Source organism: Candoia aspera, chromosome 2, assembly GCF_035149785.1.
Source record: "Candoia aspera isolate rCanAsp1 chromosome 2, rCanAsp1.hap2, whole genome shotgun sequence".
In the NCBI taxonomy this organism is placed as follows: Eukaryota; Metazoa; Chordata; class Lepidosauria; order Squamata; family Boidae; genus Candoia; species Candoia aspera.
Window position 1 is genome coordinate 10,833,566 of NC_086154.1, and position 23,647 is coordinate 10,857,212.

At 44.4% G+C, this 23,647-nt stretch overlaps 3 protein-coding genes across 5 annotated transcripts in view; all 3 read right to left on the reverse strand.

The window, feature by feature from the left end:
• LOC134492171 (zinc finger protein 850-like) overlaps positions 1-12,937 on the reverse strand; it is a 73,705-nt gene extending 60,768 nt beyond the window's left edge. The window contains exon 1 of the mRNA XM_063296358.1: positions 12,642-12,937. The gene's annotated coding sequence lies outside the window, so the exon portion shown is untranslated. The remainder of the gene's footprint in view (positions 1-12,641) is intronic.
• LOC134492100 (zinc finger protein 271-like) overlaps positions 1-23,647 on the reverse strand; it is a 226,221-nt gene that overhangs the window by 170,460 nt on the left and 32,114 nt on the right. The window lies entirely within an intron of this gene.
• The window catches only part of LOC134492118 (zinc finger protein OZF-like), a 161,160-nt gene continuing 148,388 nt past the window's right edge, over positions 10,876-23,647 (reverse strand). Inside the window, exon 2 of the mRNA XM_063296281.1 lies at positions 10,876-12,627. Within this exon, the coding sequence (XP_063152351.1) occupies positions 10,953-12,485 (1,533 nt within the window). The 5' untranslated portion in view covers positions 12,486-12,627 and the 3' untranslated portion in view covers positions 10,876-10,952. The remainder of the gene's footprint in view (positions 12,628-23,647) is intronic.

The following is a 23,647-nucleotide window of genomic DNA, read 5'->3' on the forward strand; positions in this document are numbered from 1 at the left end:
TGACAACGATAATGTGGATATAACTGTACTGAAAGAAACCCCTGTGAGAATTTTAAGAAAAAGAAAAGAATATGCTTTTCTAACTGATGTCTTGAAAAAGAATGGCATCCCCTTTCATTGGGAAACACTGGAAGGGGTAACTTTTACTTACCAACAACAAAGGTTTAGATTAACTTCTATCTCTAAAGCGAAAGATTTCCTTGTCAAGCATGGAACTATGTTGGAGCAGGATGCATCTGAGAGGATTGCATCTGGAACTAAACAAATGGATTCCACATTACAAGATGAAGAGATGAGTGCTACCTCTAAAGATTTTGGCGACTTGCTTGCATAAAAATGGCATTGAATTGTCTTATATGGAATATAAATGGGGCAAATGCTCCTCAAAAAAGAAAAAAATGAAAAAATTTAAACATGATGTGAGATGTAAGAGATTGCAAGAAACTCATATAAAGAAAAAAAGATACAAAATATTTGACAAACAAAAATTTGGGACAAGAATTTATTTCAGAAGGCCTGAAAAAAATTAATGGTCTTGTATTATACAGTTATGTTAAACCATATTTGAAACCACACCTATTATTAGCTGATGAACATGGTAGATATGTAGCAGTTGAACTGGGAGTATATGCACCAAATGAAGATAAAGGTAGATTTTTCATGCATCTTTTAAATGATTTGTCATCTTTTTCATATCAAAGTTGCTGTTTAATGGGAGAGTGGAATGGAGTTGTTTCTCCATTGATAGAACATCTGACAAATTAAAATTAAACAAGGGAAATTACCAAAGTCCTTTTTTGATCTTCTTTGCTTGGAGGTGCGAGCTTGTTAGCTTTTAATGGCTGGTGAGTGATAGCAGCACCAAGAGGCTGATCCTTTTTTTACATCCTCCTTGGTGGCAGAGATGGGAGAAAAGAATTGCACAATGGAAGACGTTTCATGCCTAAAAATGGATTGTGTAAGAAGTATTCACGGCTTTTGAGAGGGAAAAAAACTGGGTAGTGTCAGCGTTGCTGTGAACACGGGGCCAAGGTAGGGCAAAGCTCCCTTCCCAAGATATGTTGGTGTCAAAAACTCTTGGAGATGAAACGAGAAAGTTTCTGGAGGATGCTACAAAAATGGTTAGGTTTATTAAAGAAAGACTAGTTCAGAATGTTTAAAAAACTGTGAAAACCTGGGCAAAGATCACATAGTAAATCTCCTGTTACACACAAATAGGGTTGGCTCAGCAGAGGAAGAGTTCTGAACAGGTGGTTGAGCTGAAGGCAAAATTGCAAGAGTATTTTCGAGAAAACAGTATTCCACATTTAACTTGAGGTAACCCCTAAGCTTTTAGAAGGGGGTCCCTCAAAACAGCACCATGGCAGAGAAACTGGATACCTGAAGGAGTATATCCTGAGGGAGAGGATGGCTCTCTAGAAGGAATCTTGGGTGGCACCAGTGAAGTGCCATCAAAGCGTTACCTTCATTCAACAACAATTTGCTTCAGGCCCACTATATGGTTTGTCGAAGTTGTGTAGGGCTTGGCATTGTCTAGCTGTAAGCGTGACAGTGTTCTGACCAACAAGACTGAATACAGAAGAGGTATCAATGGGTTTTATTTATTACAAATTAATGCGCAACTGCAATGGCTGAAGTGCGTGAGCAGGAATTCAGTCAGTGTGGCTGGAGTCAAGGACTGGTGTTGTTTGAGACCAGACAGGGAGTTAGGCCGGACTGACAGTCTGAGTCACCAGTGGCAGGATGGTTGAAACAGCTGGACTGGAACTGGCTTGCACAGGGGCAAGGCAATGGCAAGGCTGAACTGGATGGCTGGAATCACCAACAGCAAGGCAGGAGTATAACCACACTGGAGGACTGAACTCACTCAGCAGCCAGGCAAGGAGCAGAGACAAATCAGATCGTTGGCAACAAGCAGCTCTGGAGACAGCAGCAGCGCAATGACAGCCAGATACTCCAGAGGCAGTAGCAGCTCAGCACAGCAGGAGAGGAAGTTGCTTTACCCAGATGAGGAGAATGGATCCAGGACCAGCGGCAGCGCAGCAGCAAAGCAGGAAGCAGGAGATGCAGCTGAGAGAGATTCCCAGGGAAGTGGCGGCTCAGCGGCAAGGCAGGAAGCAGGAGGTGCAGCAGAGACAGGATTCTGAGGAGAAAAGTCACAGAAGGTAGGGAGGTTGGCTGAGGGGCTCTGATCCGGGAGTGCAGCTGGGAGAAAGAAAGGTTGTCACCAACAACCCGTTCTGTGTGGGCGCCTTTTAAGTGCTTGATTTTCCCGCCATTTTTGGCAGGGAGCCAATCACCTTTCGAGCTCTTGAGCTCTCTTTGCTGCTCTCCACTGCAGAGCTGATTGGCTGCTGAGTCTCTTCATCAGAGACTCCACCAGTCAGCGGCTCTGAAGGCTCTTTGGTTTTCACCCCCTTACCAACTGTCATCAGGTTCTCCTCCTCCACTCCGTCTTCATCTTTACAGACAGCTAGTTTGGTGTAGTGTTCCTATGCAATATTAAGACACCAGGCCAGAAGCTGGGAGACCCTGAGTTCCAGTTCTGCCTCAGGCACAAAGCCAACTGGGTGACCTTGGGCCAGTCCCTCCCTCTTTAGCCCTCGGGAGAAGAAGCAGGCGAGGGCAAACCACTTTGAAATCTTGCCCAGAAAACTGCAGGGACCTGTCCTGGCACTCACCAGGAGTCAACACTGACTCAAAGGCATCACATGCATGCACACACACACAAGCTTGACAAAAATCGTTTTCATCCCCAAAAGGCACCAAGAGGGATGACCTATGAGAACACCATATTTAAGGGTGCTGCCAAGGCAGGATTTGACGTGGGGACTTGATTTATGATTCTGTCTATATCTGTCATCTCCTACATGTGTACATGTGTTAGCTCATTTTTGTTTTTGTAGCAATTCCAGGTACCTGTTAGAATTTTATTTCCTTACCAGGTTCGCTTCTGAGCCAGGATGAAAGAAATAGCAGGCAATTGCATGTATCTTTTTCAATGCATGGGGGAAAAAGATCTATCTGGCTTTGCAAAGAGATAAAGGGGGTTGCTGTGATATATGCAAAAAGATAAAAGAATTTCAGTTCAAGGGACAGGCCTGGGAGCACTAATAACTGCATGCAGTGCATTTTGGGGAAGCAGCAGGCGAGGGCAACCCACTTCCAAAATCTTGCCAAGGAAACCGCAGGGACTTGTCCTGGCAGTTGCCAAGAGTCAACACTGACTTGAAGGCAATACACACACTCACACAGGTTGAGAAAAATTGTTTTCATCTCTATAAGGCACCAAGAGGGTTGAACTCTAAGTTGACACAAGGCACTGCGCATTTAATTTGAAAGCTGGTTTTAAACCCTGTCATTAAATGGTTTTCTCCAAGTTTCTATGGTGCATTATTGTATTTTCTTATAACAGCTTAAAAACCCATAGCCTTCTAAATGCATTATGACTTTTTTTAAAAATAGAGTTCACCTACTCCATTATATAAAAATGCTCAACATATAACTGGCCTAGGGAAATTAAGTAGAGATGCGCAAGTTAATATTTAGATGGAACATCACTAGGAAATCTCAGAGCTGTATGCTAAATTGGGAAGTCAAACAAGAGAGAGAGGCAGATCCAGGTGTGGCATCTCAAAAGATGCCCACCTGAACAGTGCTGCCCATTGGCCAAGCCCAGGATGCTTCTTAGGTCTCTGTCACCGGGCCTCCAGAAATTAAGAAAATAAAGCAGAGCTGCACAAGTTTTATTTATTTGTCATATTTCTTTACCGCCCATCTCATATAATGCTTCTGGGCAGTTTACAAACAATTAAAAATAGAATAAAATGTATTTGAAACAATACAATGTCAATATAAATATAAAAATGTAAACTATATAAAATTCAAGATGGCGGTTATAAAATTCAAGCTAGCGATATTATCCTTGGCCCCCTCAAAGTGCCAACCACCCCAGATTGGTTATCCTCCCTCCCACCCCAGGCAAGGTGGCACAACCAGGTTTTAACCCCCTTCCGGAAGCCCAGGAGAGTGGGGCCTGCCTTACCTCCGGGGGTAATTTATTCTAGAGCACAGGTGCTACTGCAGAGAAGGCCCAGCTCCTGGACTGTGCCAATCGACACTCTCTCGTGGGCACGGTCCATAACATGCCCTCTCTGCCTGACTGGGTGGGGCGGGTCGATGTAATGGGGTGAGGCGGTTCCTCAGGTAACCTGGACCCATGCCATGTAGGGCTTTAAAGGTAATAACCAACACCCTGAATTGGACCCAGAAGCAAACTGGCACGCAGTGCAGCTCATGCAGCAACAGTGTTATATATGCCCTCTTTGGGGCTCCCAAAATTGCTCACATGGCTGCATTCTGGACCAGCTGTAGCTTCTGGATACTCTTCAAGGATAGCGCCATGTAGACCAACTCGCAATAGTCTATACGGGAGATGACCAGGGCATGAGTAACTGATCGGAGGGACTCCTGATCCAGGAAGGGGCGTAGCTGGTGCACAACACAAAGCTGTGCAAAGGCCCTCCTGGCCACAACTGCCACCTGCTCTTCCAGCAGGAGTCACGAGTCCAGGAGGACCCCCGTGTTCTGCACCAGTTCTGAAGGGGGCAGTGCAACCCCATCCAGAACTAAAGATGACAACTTTCTGGATACTGAGGCAGAACAGATTTACATATACGTTAAAATACTGAAAGAAATCTTTATGGAAAGTGAAAGCTATAAAAGTGAAGGGGACAGACTCAGAGCAATTCGGTGCCTGGGGACAGACATGGGATTCAGACTGTTGGAGGAATACTGAAAATTGGAAAGAGGACAATGGAGTGCAATGACCAGAAGCACGAATGGCTGGATGGAATTCTAAACAGAAACAAGCCATGCAACATTTTATTCCAACAACTCAAGCCTGTTTGGAGCCCAGCCAACCCAGCTATTGTGCCCACACCAGTCTCTGCTTCCCCAAAATGCACTGCATGCAGTTGTTAGTGCTCCCAGGCCTGTCCCTTGACCTGAAATCCTTTTATCTTTTTGCATAAATCACAGGAACCCCCTTTATCTCTTTGGAAAGCCAGAGAGATCTTTTTCCTCCATGCATTGAAAAAGTTACATCATACAAAGCCAAGATCCAGGATGGTCTTATTTTGTAAGCACCATGTTTGATTTACAGGAGGAAGACTCAATTTCGAATTGAATGTTCCAGTTATGGCCGTTGAGCGTGTTGTCCCCCACGGTTGTTAAACGTGATGTCAGATGACAACTTGCACCTTCCTGTTGGGTTGCCCATTGACTTTGCTTGTTGGAAGCTGGCAGGATGTTGCAAGGAGGTTCTCTTTTAATGACAGCAATGGGGACCGCTGAGATTGCTGTCGCTAAGAGATATGGTCACCTCACTTCACAGAGTGGCTAAACTGATGTAGGATTTAAATTGAGCTGTGGGGGGCGCGAAAGGAAGGGGAAGACAGAATGGTTATGTTGGGACACGTAACACTGAGGCAGATTAGAAATACCTGATCAGTTAACAATTACCAAGTGCTAAAACCCCGTTGGGTTTCTTTACCCCTTTCTGAGATCCCTTCTTGGATCAGCAGCTTTCCTGATTTAACATTAAGGTAACAGGAGAAATCCCAGAATTCTGACAAAGTCTTACTGGAAACAGTCAGTGTCTTTCTCTCACCTTCTCGGCGAGTTTTGCTATGTGGCTGCATCTTCCTGAATTCTCCTGCATCCCTTTCCAAGTTGGAGACAAGTACCTGGAATTGCTACAAAAATAAAAATGAGCTAATACGGGTGGGAAGTGACGGATATAGACAGAACCATAAATCAAGTCCGCACTTAAAATCCTGCCTTGGCAGCACCCTTAAATATGGTGCTCTCATAGTTCATGCCTCTTGGTGCCTTATGGAGACAAAAACAACTTTTGTCAAGCTTTTGTGTGTTTGTGTGTTGCCTTTAAATCAGTGTTGACTCCTGGTGAGTGCCAGGACAAGTCCCTGCAGTTTTCCTGGCAAGATTTTGGAAGTGGTCTGCCCTCACCTGCTGCTTCTTCCAAGGGCTGAGAGGGAGGGACCAGCCAAAGGTCACCCAGTTGGCTTTGTGCCCGAGGCAGAACTGGAACTCAGGGTCTCCTGGCTTCTGGCCTGGTGTCTTAACCACTACACCAAACTGGCTTTGTCAAGCTTACAGCTAGCCAATGCCAACCCCTACACAAATTTGACAAACCATATAGTGGGCCTGAAGTAAAATGTTGTTGAATGAAGGTACTGCTTTTATGGAACTTGTATGGTGCCACCCAAGATTCCTTCTAGGTAGCCATCCTCTCCCTCAGGATATGCTCCTTCAGGTTTCCAGTTTCTCCCCCAGGAGGCTGTTTTGAAGGACCTCATTGTTCAAGTTTTTAAACCACTCTTTTTGGAGTGTGTGGAATTTGCCATGATGTCCACAAAAGAAACAGCACTCACACCTGCCCATTAACACTCACACGAATTAGTTAAGGGCAGATTAGTGCCAGGTGGGATCCATATCATGTCTCCAGTTGAAACATTTCAATATTTCCTTTGGCAACATGATTTTCCCAACCATTCGGCTCTCTTTTAAATCCAAGAATCTTGTGACTTGAAGTCAAAACATTTTCTCCAGTGCCTTGCAGAGACTTGTTTAGCTGGTTCATGTCATGAAAGGTGTCCATTAAGAATGCTAGTTTCTGCAACCATTCTCCATCTCCAAAGCCCTCAGCAAAATGTGGAATACTGTTTTCTTGACCATACTCCTGCAATTCTTTGCGTATACAAAAGTCTTGCAAGACTTTTGTATGCGCAAAGATGGAAAGATAAACAAATTCGCACAATGAAAGGATGGATGGTGAAATTACTGGAATTGGCAGAGATGCCAAAATTGACAGCATTCAAAAGAAAATACTGTGTCTGGATTTGTTTCTATGTGGAAAGCACTTCTGGATTGTTTGTATCTGAAAAAAGTTAAGATTTGATTTTGGGCTGATGATTAAGTTGTTATTTTTTATAGAAATAATGTTTATTAAGGTTTAGTAAAGAGGAAGAGATTAAGGTATTATATATTTGTATTCATATCTGTCCCCTTCCTGGATCACTGCCTTGTCATGGCGAAGGGGCTTGCATATCTCAATGAAGCCATGAGCTATGCCGTGCAGGGTCACCCATGACAGACAGGTCATGGCAGAGAGTTCTGACAAGATGTGGTCCACTGGAGAAGGAAATGGCAACCCGCTCCAGTAACCTTGCCAAGAAAACCCCATGGACAGTATCAAAAGGCTAAACGATATGATGCCAGATGATGAGTCCGTCAGGTTGGAAGGTGTCCAATATGCTACTGGGGAAGAGCAGAGGGCAATTACAAGTAGCTCCAGAAAGAGTGAAGCAGCTAGGCCAAAGCCGAACGGATGCTCAGTTGTGTATGTGTCTGGAAGTTTAAGTGAAAGGAAAGTCCGATGCTGTAAAGAACAATATTGCATAGGAACCTGGAATGTAATATCTATGAATCAAAGTAAGCTGGATGTGTTCAAACATGAGATGGCAAGATTGAACATTGACATCTTGAGAATCAGCAAACTACAATGGACAGAAATGGGTGAATTTAATTCAGGTGACCATTATATCTACTACTGTGGGCAAGAATCCATTAGAAGAAATGGAGTAGCCCTCATAGTCAATAGAAGAGTGGGAAAAGCAGTACTGGGGAACAACCTCAGAAATGACAGAATGATCTCAGTTCGAATTCAAGGCAAACCATTCAACATCACAGTAATCCATGTCTACGCCCCAAACACTGATGCCCAAGAAGCTGAAGTTGATCGGTTCTATGAAGGCCTACAACACCTTCTAAAACTAACACCAAAATAAGATGTCCTTTTCATCATAGAGGATTGGAATGCTAAAGTAGGAAGTCAAGAAATAACTGGAATAACAGGCAAGTTCGGCCTTGGAGTACAAAATGAAGCAGGACAAAGGCTAATAGTGTTTTGTCAAGAGAACACTCTGGTCATAGCAAACACTCTTTTCCAACAAAATAAGAGGTGACTCTACACATGGACATCACCAGATGGTCAATACCAAAATCAGATTATGTACTTTGCAGCCACAGATGGAGAAGCTCTATACAATCAGTAAAAACAAGACCTGGAGCTGACTGTGGCTCAGATCATGAGCTTCTTATTGCAAAATTTAGGCTTAAATTGAAGAACATAGGGAAAACCACTAGACCATTCAGGTATGACTTAAATCATATCCCTTATGAATATACAGTGGAGGTGATGAATAGATTTAAGGGACTAGATCTGGTAGACAGAGTGCCTCAAGAACTATGGACGGAGGTTTGTAACATTGTACAGGAGGCAGCAACTAAAACCATCCCAAAGTAAAAGAAATGCAAGAAAGCAAAGTGGCTGTCTGATGAGGCTTTACAAATAGCTGAGGAAAGAAGGAAAGCAAAAAGCAAGGGAGAAAGGGAGAAAGGGAAAGATATAACCATCTGAATGCAGATTTCCAGAGAATAGTGAGGAGAGATGAGAAGGCCTTCTTAGATGAACAATGCAAAGAAATCGAGGAAAACAATAGAATGGGGAAGACTAGAGATCTCTTCAAGAAAATTGGAGATGACAAGGGAACGTTTTGTGCAAAGATGGGCATGATAAAGGACAGAAATGGCAGGGACCTAGCAGAAGCAGAAGAGATTAAGAAGAGGTGGCAAGAATATACAGAAGAACATACAAGAAAGATCTTAATGTCCCTGATAACCACGATGGTGTGGTCACTGACCTTGAGCCAGACATCCTGGAGAGTGAAGTCAAGCGGGCCTTAGGAAGCAATACTAACAGCAAAGCTAGCAGAGATGACAGTATTCCAGCTGAGCTATTTAAAATCCTAAAAGATGATGCTGTTAAAGTGCTGCACTCAATATACCAACAAATTTGGAAAACTCAGCCGTGGCCACAGGATTGGAAAAGGTCAGTTTACATTCCAATTCCAAAGAAGGGCAATGCCAAATAATGTTCAAACTACCGCACAATTGCGCTCATTTCACATGCTAGCAAGGTTATGCTCAAAATCCTACAAATCCTCAAAATCCTACAAGCTAGGCTTCAGCAATATATGAACTGAGAACTACCAGAAGTACAAGCCGGGTTTTGAAGAGGCAGAGGAACTAGAGATCAAATTGCCAACATTCACTGGATCATGGAGAAAGCAAGAAAGTTCCAGAAAAACATCTACTTCTGCTTCATTGACTTATGCTAAAGCCTTTGATTGTGTGGATCACAACAAACTGTGGCAAATACTCAAAGAGATGGGAATACCAGACCACCTTACCTGTCTCCTGAGAAACCTGTATGCGGGTCAGGAAGCAACAGTTAGAACCGGACATGAAACAACCGATTGGTTCAATATTGGGAAAGAAGTATGACAAGGCTGTATTTTGTCACCCTGCTTATTTAACTTATATGCAGAGTACATCATGAGAAATGCCAGGCTGGATGAATCACAAGTCGGAATTAAGATTGCTGGGAGAAATATCAACAACCTCAGATATGCGGATGATACCACCCTAATGGCAGAAAGTGAAGAAGAACTAAAGAGCCTCTTGATGAGGGTGAAAGAGGAGAGTGCAAAAGCTGGCTTGAAGCACAACATTAAAAAAACTAAGATCATGGCATCTAGTCCCATCACTTCCTGGCAAATAGGGGAAGAAAAGGAACCAGTGAAAGATTTTATTTTCTTGGGCTCCAAGATCACTGTAGATGGTGACTGCAGCCATGAAATTAAAAGACGCTTACTCCTTGGGAGGAAAGCTAGACAGCATATTAAAAAGCAGAGACATCATCTTGCTGACAAAGGTCCGTATGATCAAAGCTATGGTTTTCACAGTAGTGATGTATGGCTGTGAGAGTTGGACTATAAGGAAGGCTGAGCACCAAAGAATTGATGCTTTTGAACTGTGGTGCTGGAGAAGAATCTTAAGAGTTCCTTAAGGTCAAATCAGTCAATCCTACAGGAGGTGCAAGGAGGTCAAATCAGTCAATCCTACAGAAAATCAAACCTGACTGTTCATTGGAAGGACAGATACTGAAGCTGAAGCTCAAATACTTTGGCCACCTAATGCGAAGAGAGGATTCAATGGAAAAGACCCTGATGCTAGGAAAGACTGAAGGCAAAAGGAGAAGGGGACGGCAGAGGATGTGATGCTTAGATAGCATCACCAATTCAATTAACATGAATTTGAGTAAACTCCAGGAGACAGTGGAAGACAGGAAGGCCTGGCATGCTATGGTCCATGGGGTCACAAAGAGTCAGACACGCCTTAACGACTGAACAACAATTCAAGAAGGAGGTCAGAACTCACTTTCCTTGTATTTCTTTCTAAATATTTCTGCATTTTTAGTTTGTTCTTTTTTAGTTCTTTTCTCAAGCTTTTCTACACTTTGTATTCTGTCTCTATGTTGAAACTTTAATAAACTCTCTTAGAAAAAGAAAAAAGAAAAAAAAATACTATTTCAGCAGATAGCCAGATCCGTGTAGTCAGCCTTTATCAAACTAACACTTTCCACTTTTCCCCTTGGCCCTCCTGCCTAATCTTTGACTCAAAAGGACAGAAATTAAATAGTTAATTTCTCAGCAGGACTTCCAATGGGAGATCAGAAATGAAATTCAAGGCTTCTCTAAACACATAATCTTCTTGCCTCATGTGGTTTTTCTTGTGTTTGATAAGGGAGGCATTTTCCATAAAGCACCGTGCACAGTCCGGGCATTCAATGGCTTCTCCCCTATGTGTAAAACTACATGATTAATAAGGATAGACCTAGTCATTAAACTTTTCCCACAATCTGGACACTCATATGATTGCACACCTGTGTGAGTCCTCTGGTGTTTTACCAGGTCAGACTTCCAACTGAGATCTTTCCCACAGTCTGGACACTCATACAGTTTCCCTCATGTGTGAGTCTTCTGGTGTTTCACCAGGTTGGACTTCCAACTGAAATCTTTCCCACAATTCAGACACTGATACGATTTCCCTCTTGTGTGAGTCTTCTGGTGTTTCACCATTATGGATTTCCGACTGAAACTTTTCCGACAATGTGGACACTCATACGGTTTCTCTCCTGTGTGAATCTTCTGGTGTTTCAGCATTTCGGATTTCCGACTGAAACTTTTCCGACAATGTGGACACTCATACAGTTTCTCTCCTGTGTGAATCTTCTGGTGTTTCACCATTTCGGATTTCCGACTGAAACTTTTCCCACAGTCTGGACACTCATACGGTTTCTCTCCTGTGTGAGTCCTCTGGTGTATCACCAGGTGAGAATTCCGACTGAAGCTCTTCCCACAATCCAGACACTCATACGGTTTCTCTCCTGTGTGAGTCCTCTGGTGTATCACCAGGTGGGAATTCTGACTGAAACTTTTCCCACAATCCAGACACTCATATGGTTTCTCTCCTGTGTGAGTCCTCCGGTGCTTCACCAGGCTGGAATTCTCACTGAAACTTTTCCCACAATCTGGACACTCATATGGTTTCTCTCCTGTGTGAGTCCTCCGGTGTTTCACCAGGTCAGACTTCCAACTGAAACTTTTCCCACAATCCGGACACTCATACGGTTTCTCTCCTGTGTGAGTACTCTGATGCATCACCAGGCTGGAATTCTGACTGAAACTCTTCCCACAATTCGGGCATTCGTATGGCTTCTCTCCTGTGTGAGTCCTCTGGTGTATCACAAGCTTGTAATTCCTACTGAAACATTTCCCACAATCCAGACACTCATACGGTTTCTCTCCTGTGTGAGTACTCTGATGCATCACCAGGCTGGTATTCTGACTGAAACTTTTCCCACAATCCGGACATTCATATGGTTTCTCTCCTGTGTGAGTCCTCTGGTGTAGCACAAGGTGCGAATTCTGACTGAAACTTTTCCCACAATCCGGACACTCATATGGTTTCTCTCCTGTGTGAGTCCTCTGGTGTTTCACCAGATTGGACTTCAAACTGAAACTCTTCCCACACTCTGGACACTCATACGGTCTCTCTCCTGTGTGAGTCCTCTGGTGCATCACCAGATAACAATTGTGACTGAAACTTTTCCCACAATCTGGACATTCATACTGTTTCTCTCCTGTGTGAGTCCTCTGGTGTTTCATAAGGCTGGAATTCTGACTGAAACTTTTCCCACAATCTGTACCTTCATATGGTTTCTCCCCAGTGTGAGTCTTCTTGTGATTCACCAGGCTGGCATGCTTGCTAAAGCTTTTGCCGCATTGAGAACACTGGTAGGGCTTCTCGGTGGTGTGGGCCCTTTCTTGCATAATCACCTGTAATCTGTGCTTTTCCGACAAATATACACCTCTGTGGGGCTTTTCCACCACTGATATTCTTGGATTCTCGAGGAGATCAAAACGATTTCTGATCCCTTGTTTGGTGCTGCTTTGATCCAAGTGACCATTTCTTTCCTCACAGGGTGAGGCTGGCATTACTGTCTGCCCTACATGGCTATCCAAGTGACCACTTCCTCCTCACTGACTTCCAGATATTTCCCTCTTTTTCTGAATTTGGAAATTATCCCCTTTGGCCTTTCCTGTAATATTTGAGTTCCACATAATCAATTTTTTCCAGCTCAAAAACAAAACTCTCTTCCTGTTTTTCCCTCCCTTGTCTGTCACCTGCTGGGGAGGAAGAGTTTTGGGGTTCTCTGGAGAAGGTGGAAAAGGTTTGATTGCTGGCCTGATTTGCTTTCCTTTTTAATGCTGCTTGAGATTCTCAGTTGTTGAGAAGGCTCTTACTGGCTTCCTTTTTGTCTGTAAGATTCAAACACGAGTGTTAGTTTAATTATTATCTATAAAATGGCTGCACTACGTGTGCAAACAACAAAAAAGCATACATTAGAATGAAGAAGGGAAAGTGCCAAAAGGCTAGATTAACCCCAAACATTATGACTCATTTGACACACAGAAGGCTAGCAAGATCCAAGTTCAAATCATGAAATTCATTTCTTAACTTGGGTCAATCATAGATTCTTAGCACTGCCAAGGGTTATCATCAAGGATCTCTGGAAATGCTGGGGATAGATTCTATACATGCACATACATGCACACAGAGAGAAACACAGATATACACACCTATGAATGTATGCATGTAGAAAATGTGTTGGTATATCATTGTTATTCTACATGGAGTAAACCACAGAGATGCCCTGGTGCCCTGGTAACTAATACTACTTAAGTATCGGCAGAGTCAAAAGGTCAGGCATCAACTATTCTGTTTAAAATGTAACAAAGGTCAGAATAGTTAAAGATTGGATGACCATATAAGGGAAGCTGCATTTTTGAAACCTTGCTTGCTTACTCTGCATTTTGAAACCAGCTTGCCGGTCTTGCTCTGCCCACACGTGTGTGTGTTTGTGTGAGACTGTAAATATGCCTTTTGTAAATAGAAGATTTTGAGAACTCCAAGGATCTGGAGGAAGCTGCTTTATGTTCTCTGTTTTGCATGAATACAACTATTTTTGCTGAAATGCCTGGTGTCTTTTTTCTGATCTTTCAGGCCAAACGCTTTCCAGCACTCTGCAGATGCACCAACAAAATCCATGTGCATTTCAGCCTGCAAAATGTTGCAGAAGTGGGTATGGTCAAACTTTTGGGGCTGGGGGGCTTCAACAGATTAAATGCTGCCCATAGCCTCTGCAAGAGTTAAAGCACCAGTTTTGTCCATTCAACTCCTCAGCTCCAAATAAGAAAAGAGCAGAAAATGCTGTCCCCAACCACTCAGGGGACATCACCATACAATACAGGTAGTCCTCCTTTCTGATTGCAATTGGAACTGGCAACTCTGTCACTAAGCAGCTCCATCATTAAGTCCCTCTCCAAGTGAGATTGGTGGAGAATAAATTGGATATATGAATAAAAAATAAAGATGTTGCGTTAATGCAATGACTTAAAACATCAGTTCTGGATGCAGTCATTAGGCAAATCAGCCTGGGTCATAAAGCACAATGTCAAACAACCATGATACATGAATGGAAGACCACTAGGAAATCCTGTGTTTGTTGGCTAGACTTGGCAGTAAAAGAAAATACCACTGTGAGTTGTTAAGTGCAATGTCACATGGCTATGACTTGCAGCTTTCTGCTGGATTTCCCACTGATTTGGCTGGTCAGAAGCCGGATGTGAAGGTGGCAAACAGCAATCATGTGACTGCAAGACACTGTCACCATTGTAAATGTGTGTTGGTTGCCAGCACCCAAATCTCTTTGAGGGCCACAAGTTTGAGGACCAGTTGTAAGTCTCCTTTTCAGCGCCATCCTAAGTTTGAATGGTCACTAAACAAGTGGCACGTGAAGACTACCTATACACCTGAACATCCCAAATGGTCCTCAATGGGGATTAAAAAAAAGTTCTGGGTTAAGCAGAGTTGAACCTGGGAGAGTCTGTTGGCTAGACTTCGAAGGAAAAAAAATATCCCAGGAGACAGCAGTGGCAGTTCGGTCCCTGATTGTTGCCAAGAAAACAGCATCTCCATAAAATCACAAGGAGTCAAGGCTAACCTGAAGGAGGCTTTTTAAATCTCCCGACCGCCAGAAAATTGCATGCACCAGTTTCAAAGCGTGCAACACTAGTGGAACAAAATGTGGGGAGGGGAGGCATCAGGAGCAGCTGGCATTTTCCAGCAGAGTTGCTATCTGATTCCCCCCCATGGAGGAAACGAGGCAGCCCCACTCGCTCCCCGCCTCTCCTCCTTCCTGTCCTCCACTCACCTTCCGGCCGCTGCTGCTCCGACCCGGGAACACCACAGAGCGTTCCTCCACGCACTCTCCTCCCAGGCGGGAGCCGGAACATGAAGTTCCTCTGCCCTCCTCCTCTCCTCCGACATCCCCTCTAGCAATCCAGTACTCTATTGTTTCAGCTCCCCCTCTCCCCTTCCCGTTGGATGTCGGTCCTCAGCAACCACAGAAGCCGCTACTGTATTGACAGCTTTCTAGGCGCGGGGATTGCTTGTTTCTAGATCGCCATCTAGTGACACGAGGCTGAAAAACACACTCGTCCGTCTCTACCCTAAGGCGTCGGTGAGATTTTTTGATTATGTGCCATCATGTCCTTTTTGATTCCTGGCGACCACATGAATAAATTTTCTCCATGACGATCTATCCCTAACCTGTTCTTTCGGGTCTCCCAAGTGTGTACTCATCGCCACTGCAACTGAGAAAGACGCAAGAAATGGGAATTTTTCTGTTTTTTACCGTCTCAATTGCACTCCTGTAAGTTGCTCCACTTCAGCAAAGGATTGTTACCTTGTCATGGTGCTGGAGCTTGAGCACCTCAATGATGCCATGAGCTAAACCGTGAAGGGCCACCCAAGATGGGAAGGTCATGACAGAGAGGTCAGACTAAATGCGATCCCTGGAGAAGGTAATGGCAACCCGCCCCAGTATTCTTGCCGTGAAAACTAAATGGATCAGTACAACCAGAGATATGTCAGTATACCATCAGAAGATGAGACCCCCAGGTCGGAAGATGGTCAAAATGCTACTGGGGAGGAACAGAGGATGAGTTCAACTAGCCCCAGACGTGATGACGCAGCTAGCTCAAAGCCGAAAGGACGGCTAGTGGCCGACGGTGCTGGTGGTGAACGGCGAATCCGATGTTCTAAGGACCAACACACCATTGGAGCCTGGAATGTAAGATCTATGAGCCAGGGCAAATTGGATGTGGTTATTGGTGAGATGTCAAAATTAAAGATAGACCTTTTGGGTGTCAGTAAACTGAAATGGACTGGAATGGGCCACTTCACATCAAATGACCACCAGATCTACTACTGTGGACAAGAGGACCACAGAAGAAATGGAGTAGCCTTCATAATTAATAGTAAAGTGGCTAAAGCAGTGCTTGGATACAATCCAAAAAACGACAGAATGATCTCAATTCGAATTCAGGCAAGCCATCTAACATCACAGTGATCCAAATATACGCCCCAATCACAGATGCTGAAGAAGCTGAAGTAGAGCAGTTCTATGAGGATCTGCAGCACCTACTGGACAACACACCTAAAAGAGATGTTATTTTCATCACAGGAGACTGGAATGCTAAGGGTGGTCAAATGACACCTGGAATTACAGGTAAGTATGGCCTGGGAGAACAAAACAAAGCAGGCCATAGGCTGATAGAATTTTGCCAAGACAATTCACTCTGCATAACAAACACTCTCTTCCAACAACCTAAGAGACGGCTTTATACATGGACTTCCCCGGATGGACAACACGGAAATCAGATTGACTACATCCTTTGCAGCCAAAGGTGGCGGACATATGTACAGTTGGTAAAAACAAGACCTGGAGCTGACTGTAGTTCAGATCACAAACTTCTTGCACAATTTAGGATCAGACTAAAGAGATTAGGAAAGACCCACAGATCAGCTAGACATGAGCTCACTAATATTCCTAAGGAATATGCAGTGGAGGTGAAGAATAGATTTAAGGGACCGGACTTAGTAGATAGGGTCCTGGAAGAACTCTGGACAGAAGTTCGCAACGTTGTTCAGGAGGCGGCAACAAAATACATCCCGAAGAAAGAGAAAACCAAGAAGGCAAAATGGCTGTCTGCTGAGACACTAGAAGTAGCCCAAGAAAGAAGGAAAGCAAAAGGCAACAGTGATAGGGGGAGATATGCCCAATTAAATGCAAAATTCCAGAGGTTAGCCAGAAGAGATAAGGAATTATTTTTAAACAAGCAATGCGCGGAAGTGGAAGAAGACAATAGAATAGGAAGGACAAGAGACCTCTTCCAGAAAATTAGAAACATTGGAGGTAAATTCCAGGCCAAAATGGGTATGATCAAAAACAAAGATGGCAAGGACCTAACAGAAGAAGAAGAGATCAAGAAAAGGTGGCAAGAATATGCAGAAGACCTGTATAGGAAGGATAACAATATCGGGGATAGCTTTGACGGTGTGGTCAGTGAGCTAGAGCCAGACATCCTGAAGAGTGAGGTTGAGTGGGCCTTAAGAAGCATTGCTAATAACAAGACAGCAGCAGACGATGGCATCCCAACTGAACTGTTCAAAATCTTGCAAGATGATGCTGTCAAGGTAATGCATGCTATATGCCAGCAAATTTGGAAAACACAAGAATGGCCATCAGACTGGAAAAAATCAACTTATATCCCCATACCAAAAAAGGGAAACACTAAAGAATGTTCAAACTATCGAATAGTGACACTCATTTCACATGCCAGTAAGGTAATGCTCAAGATCCTGCAAGGTAGACTTCAGCAATTCATGGAGCGAGAATTGCCAGATGTACAAGCTGAGTTTAGAAAAGGCAGAGGAACTAGGGATCAAATTGCCAATATCCGCTGGATAATGGAAAAAGCCAGGGAGTTTCAGAAAAACATCTATTTCTGTTTTATTGACTATTCTAAAGCCTTTGACTGTGTGGACCATAACAAATTGTGGCAAGTTCTTAGCGGTATGGGGATACCAAGTCATCTTGTCTGCCTCCTGAAGAATCTGTATAACGACCAAGTAGCAACAGTAAGAACAGACCACGGAACAACGGACTGGTTTAAGATTGAGAAAGGAGTACGGCAGGGCTGTATACTCTCACCCTACCTATTCAACTTGTACGCAGAACACATCATGCGACATGCTGGGCTTGAGGAATCCAAGGCTGGAGTTAAAATCTCTGGAAGAAACATTAACAATCTCAGATATCCAGATGATACCACTTTGATGGCTGAAAGCGAAGAGGAACTGAGGAGCCTTATGATGAAGGTGAAAGAAGAAAGTGCAAAAGCTGGTTTGCAGCTAAACCTCAAAAAAACCAAGATTATGGCAACCAGCTTGATCGATAACTGGCAAACAGAGGGAGAAAATGTAGAAGCAGTGAAAGACTTTGTATTTCTAGGTGCGAAGATTACTGCAGATGCTGACTGCAGTCAGGAAATCAGAAGACGCTTAATCCTTGGGAGAAGAGCAATGACAAATCTCAATAAAATAGTTAAGAGCAGAGACATCACACTGACAACAAAGGTCCCCATAATTAAAGCAATGGTGGTCCCCATAGTAACCTATGGCTGCGAGAGCTGGACCATAAGGAAGGCTGAGAGAAGGAAGATCGATGCTTTTGAACTGTGGTGTTGGAGGAAAATTCTGAGAGTGCCTTGGACTGCAAGAAGATCCAACCAGTCCATCCTCCAGGAAATAAAGCCAGACTGCTCACTTGAGGGAATGATATTAAAGGCAAAACTGAAACACTTTGGCCACATAATGAGAAGACAGGACGCCCTGGAGAAGATGCTGATGCTAGGGAGAACGGAGGGCAAAAGGAAGAGGGGCCAACCAAGGGCAAGGTGGATGGATGATATTCTAGAGGTGACGGACTCGTCCCTGGGGGAGCTGGGGGTGTTGACGACCGACAGGAAGTGCTGGCGTGGGCTGGTCCATGAAGTCACGAAGAGTCGGAGGCGACTAAACGAATAAACAACAAGTTGCTCCAACTCATGCCGCTTAATTACCCCGGCATCTTTGCTATAGCCAGTAAAACTGGATTTTGGATATTCTTTCAGTATTTAAATAAACAGTGTTCCATTTTTATCTGAAGCCCCAAGAGTGAATATTTCTTTTTCTTAGAAATCAGTAGTTAAAAAGGAAGCTAATATCTCCATGTCCACTGAGGGTAGCACTGAAATTAAAGAAACAAGGATTGGTATTGTCAATTTTGATTAATAGCCCTTCATTAATAAACAGCCTGTTATTCATTTTCCACCTGCAGTTGCTGATGTTCCCTGGAATCAATTAACTGATATAATTTGATTTATTTTTACAAAGAAATTTTTGGATGTGCTGTGCTGATGATAAAGCCTTCTGGGTTTGCAGTTTTTGATTCCAAGCCAGACTGTTACCTAAGTGCTTTTTATTTCTAATGTTGCAAGAAAATGTTCCTTCAGGCAGTCTCGAATTAAAAGAATGAAAGAAAATTTGAAAACTTAAAAGCGGAATTCAGGGAGAAGTATACGTTGCCTACTGCGTTAGCAGCGTCCTTTTTCGTACTCGCGGCCTGAGGGAACCCGAACGGGAGGCGTTACCAGCCCGGTTGGCCAGCTCTGCGACTGAGGGAACCTAAAAGGGAGGAATTAGCAGTGTCCTTTTTCGTACTCTCCGGCTTAGGGAATCTAAACGGGAGGCATTTGCGCCGTATTTCGTGCTTTCCGGCTGAGGGAAGCTGAATGGGAGGCTTTAGCAGCGCCGTTTCTCCTGCTCTCCGACTGAGGAAACCTAAAAGGGTGGGGTTGCCAGCGCCGTTTTTCGTACTCTGAGGTTGAGGGAACCTGATCGGAAGGAGTTAGCAGCGTCCTTTTTCGTGCTCTCCGACTGAGGGAATCTAAAGCGGGGCGTTAGCAGCGTTCTTTTTCTTACTCTCGGGCTGAGGGAAGCTGAATGGGAAGAGTTAGCGGCGCCGTTTTCCCTGCTGTCGGCCTGAGGGAACCTGAATGGGAGTGTTGTCTTAAAACTCAGGCACCTCTAGTGGCAGGAGCTGAAGACCTATTACCTGAATTTGGGAGAGAACCAACCTTTGCAAAGGTGGCTTTCTGCCTACTCGAAAACAGGAATCACGAAGTATTTCAGGCAAAAGCAAAAAGCCTTTATTAAGGGGGGGTCAAACCCTATTACAGGGTACAGAAACAAATGATACATTCAGTATGTGTAATAAAGTATGTAATTGAGGTGGAATTGGAATTAGGGTCAAGGAAACAACAAAGAACTAAAGCCCTTTCATCAGGCAATTGTCTATTGCAAGTAAGCTATCTGTTGCAAGTGTGGTATGTGGGAAAGAGCCGAACGGGCAGATAAGAAACAAGAATGTATGTGTATTCTGTAGCAACTAGGTGAGAAAAGATAAGGAACGGGGAGGAAGCTCACCAGCTCCTCCAGGCTTGTTTCACACGGCTTGCTTTTAAAGTTATATCATATATCTCTAAGTTGACACTTAGTCTATGCTGTATAATCACCCAATGGGGGGGTATAAAAGAAGTAGGACCCCGTACCTTCGGGGTTCAGAATTTGAAGCATGAGCTTGTCTGAACCTATGCGCATATTAAACTCTTTTCCTGAATGAAGACCCGAGCGTCCTAGTCTTCATTTCTACAACAATTTTGGCGACCCAGATGGGACTGCTCGAGGGCGATTTTTCGCTGGAACGGGAGGAACCCCAAGGCATGGAGCCGCCGCCTGGAGTCGATGCCTAGGCGCCGCAGGAGAGTTCTCCTGAAGGTCTCGACCGAGTCGATGGTTCGGTCCTGGGGATACCTCCTCCCGATTCCAAGAACCCTTCATGACAAGGAAAAGAGAGGTCTGAATGGAGAGCCGGCCGGCGTGGTGCAAATGACAGGCTGAGTGAACGTGGAACCAAGATAACTGAGGCAAGTATATACTTAAACTAAGGGGTACCTATCCTGCTTGAGGATAGAAGAGGTGCCTATCCCGCTTGAGGATAGAAGAGGGGGCCCGTACACCCCCCTGGACTCGGGCCGGCGTGCCTAATGAAGTCCATGTAGGTTGTGTGGGAGGTTAAACAGTCGCAGTTCCTGGTGGCAGCCGTTGAGAGTCCGGTGCCACAGGTCGGCTGTAGTGTGTGCAGAACCCAGGGAGGGCACACTAATAGAAACAGATAGGGCCGGCGTGCCCAAGTCTGTGTAGGTTGTGTGGGTGGTTAAACAGTCGCAGTTCCTGGTGGTAGCCGTTGAGAGTCCGGTGCCACAGGTCGGCTGTAGTGTGTAAGGAACCCAGGGAGGGAACCCTAGGAGAAAAACATAGGTCCGAGAAACCCTTTTTCACGCAAATACCGTCATCCCTAGTCTTTAAAGACAGCCAGCAATTGCTGGGAGACTGGACGGGAAGTTAGTGGTCTTTAAAGAGAGCCAGCGTCTGCTGGGAGACCAGTTCCAAAGGGCGGTGAAGTTTGCGGAGAAGAAGGGGGGTGACTGGATTGCCCCGAACCTAAGGTTGTAGAAGAAAATAGAAGAAAATGGGGGAAGGAAGTGGCACCTCCGACACCCCACTGAAGTGTATGGTGAGAAACTTTTCTGATACTTTTGGGTGGAGATTATGGAGATCCCCTGGCTGACCCAGACACTGAAGATTTTTTTGTAGAAATGAGTGGCCCACCTTCGGGGTCGGCTGGCCAGAAGAGGGGACATTCAATTCTAATGTTATTAGTAAAGTCCATCAGAAGGTGACCAAAGATGGACATTGGGATCAGTTTCAGTGCATAGATCAGTGGCGATTCGCTGTAAAGCGGAGACCCACATGGCTGGTTCAATGTGTTAGGTTGAGGTCGGACTTTAAAATTAGCCAGCGCCTGCTGGGAGGCCGGCCCGGTTTTACCCCCTCGACAGTCAGAGGCTTAAAATTGCTGAAAAGCAAATCCAGCGAGGCTGGAGTGCTCTACCTTGGGGGGGGTAAAAACAATAAGAAGGTCAAGAGAGGGCTGTACTGATCAGGGATCAGGGTGAGGGAAGGCAGTAATCAATATGGGCAACAATAAAAGTTCCAAAAGGAAGGTTTCCCTTCCAGAATTACCTAGAAACATACCTAAGGAGAGTCCGCTTGGACTCTTGTTGAGAAATTGGGAAAAGGAACCTTATAAGAAAATGGTAAACAATGGCAATTGGAAAAAAAAAAAAAAAAGGGGGGTGAGACCTGTGGGGAGACCTAGTAATTAGAATTGAAAAGTTAATAGTTTTTATTTTATTTTATTTGTTGAGGGAAATGGTGCAGAGAGTCTGTGTGTGTGCTCATGTATGTGTATGTGGCATGGGCACCTGTCCTGAGCTGAGGAGAGAAAAGCTGTGTGAGCTTGTCCCTTAAGGAGTTAAATGTGAGTCTGTCCCTTTATAGAACTGAATTCCTCCGCAGTAAAAGGGGAATGCGTCAAGTTTTTGGAAATCCATAGCTCTGGCCAGGCTGCGGGTCTTCCAAATTTTTGGCTATGCAATCCCGTCTGTTATTTGCTGTGAATGGAGGGACATGGGATTTGATTGTGCCATGTGTTCAGTGCTGTGAGTAGGTGACCACTTTAATTTGTGTGGAAGGGAATTGGGTAAAAGTGAATTAAATAAAGTGAAGGAGAAATAAGAATGAACTTGTGATGTTGAGATGACTTGAGAGAAAGAATGCCTATGGGGTGGTACACAATTTTGGAAAAATATGGTTAGAGAGGGGACTAAAGGGAAAGAAGTTTTTCCCTGTAATAACACCACACTTACAGGAGCTTAAGTAAAGTTATCCTAACCCCAGAGGAAGAAGCAAGCTGGATTACCCATGGGGCAGTAACAATAAACTAATGTTGCCAGAAGGAATAGAAATAGTAACTAAACCAATTATGCAAAGGGTATACCAAAGGTCACACTGAGGAACACAAGCCTTGTGTTTTGTGTTGTTTGCTTAATTCGAATTTGGAAACGAGAGCTGAGGATTGGCAACTGTATGTGGATGGAAGGTTGGATGGATGAAGTGTCAGTGATTTAGTTGAGAGTCTGTGGATTGGATTGATGCAAACCCACAATCCAAGGTGACAAGATATTCAGACTTTGTTATCAGTCTTCCCGACACTGGAGGAACAGAGGATGGTTATTGAAATAGGACAGAAAAGGGAAAGGTTGGGAGGATATTCTGGCAGAGCCCATAAATGAACAGGGTGTTTGCAGGGCAACCCCAGGAGGAAGAGAGAAAAAGAAAGATGAAATGCCTTGTTTTTAACTCAAGGTTTGCGGCCCCAAAGAGGGGGAGGCAGGGGAATTCTCGGAAGATTGGTCGAGGAGGTATTCCATGGGATGGAAAGCTCGGGGAAACAGACAGGCACGAAAAGGACCTGGAGAGACGCAGGCTCTCTGGGAAGGGAGTTGAGTTGAATCACAATAGGGCAGTTGAGTGTGGATTGTCTCCAATAGGCATGGGAGCGGCTAGATTCATCTTGATGGGAGCTATCGCCCTTTTAATAAAGCATTCCTTTCTCCTGGCTGAGAGGCAGGGAGGAGGAGCTTCTGCGTTCCTGCAGGGCTGTGATGGATTGCATGTGGCAACAGCCTGTTGAGGTATTGGTGTGCAGTTTTCTTTTTGAGAGCATTTGTTTGTCTCAATGTGCGCGTTCATATAAGGTTGAGAAACTGTTTTGAGTTGTGAAAAGAGAGTTGAGAGATTGTGTGAGTCTATTCCTTAGGAGGCTGCAGGTTCTGGCCATGCCTGCATCCACCATTAATTCTGGTTTTGTGTGTGTGTGTTGTGATTTGTGTAATTTGAATGCATATTATGGGAAAGTTGAAAGGTTTTTGTCGATCCTTTCCCACTTTTTAAATTGTTTGAGGAGTATGTGTGTTTCATTATTTGCCCAATCTCACCCAAACTCCCCCCTTCAGTCTGCCTCTTGCCTGCTTGAGGACCCAGATGAGGGGACAGAGGGGTGACAGAGGGGAGGGGCAATGCTTTTACAGAAGATCCTTTACTCCCCCATCTTTTTAGGATTCTTCCTTTTACAATACCTTTACACACATCAGAGATAATCTTTTAAGTTTCAGAGATTTCTCTTTCTGCTGTGGAAGGAAATGATTACTCTTCTTGTGAAAAGGGGGGGAATGTGGGCAGTTTC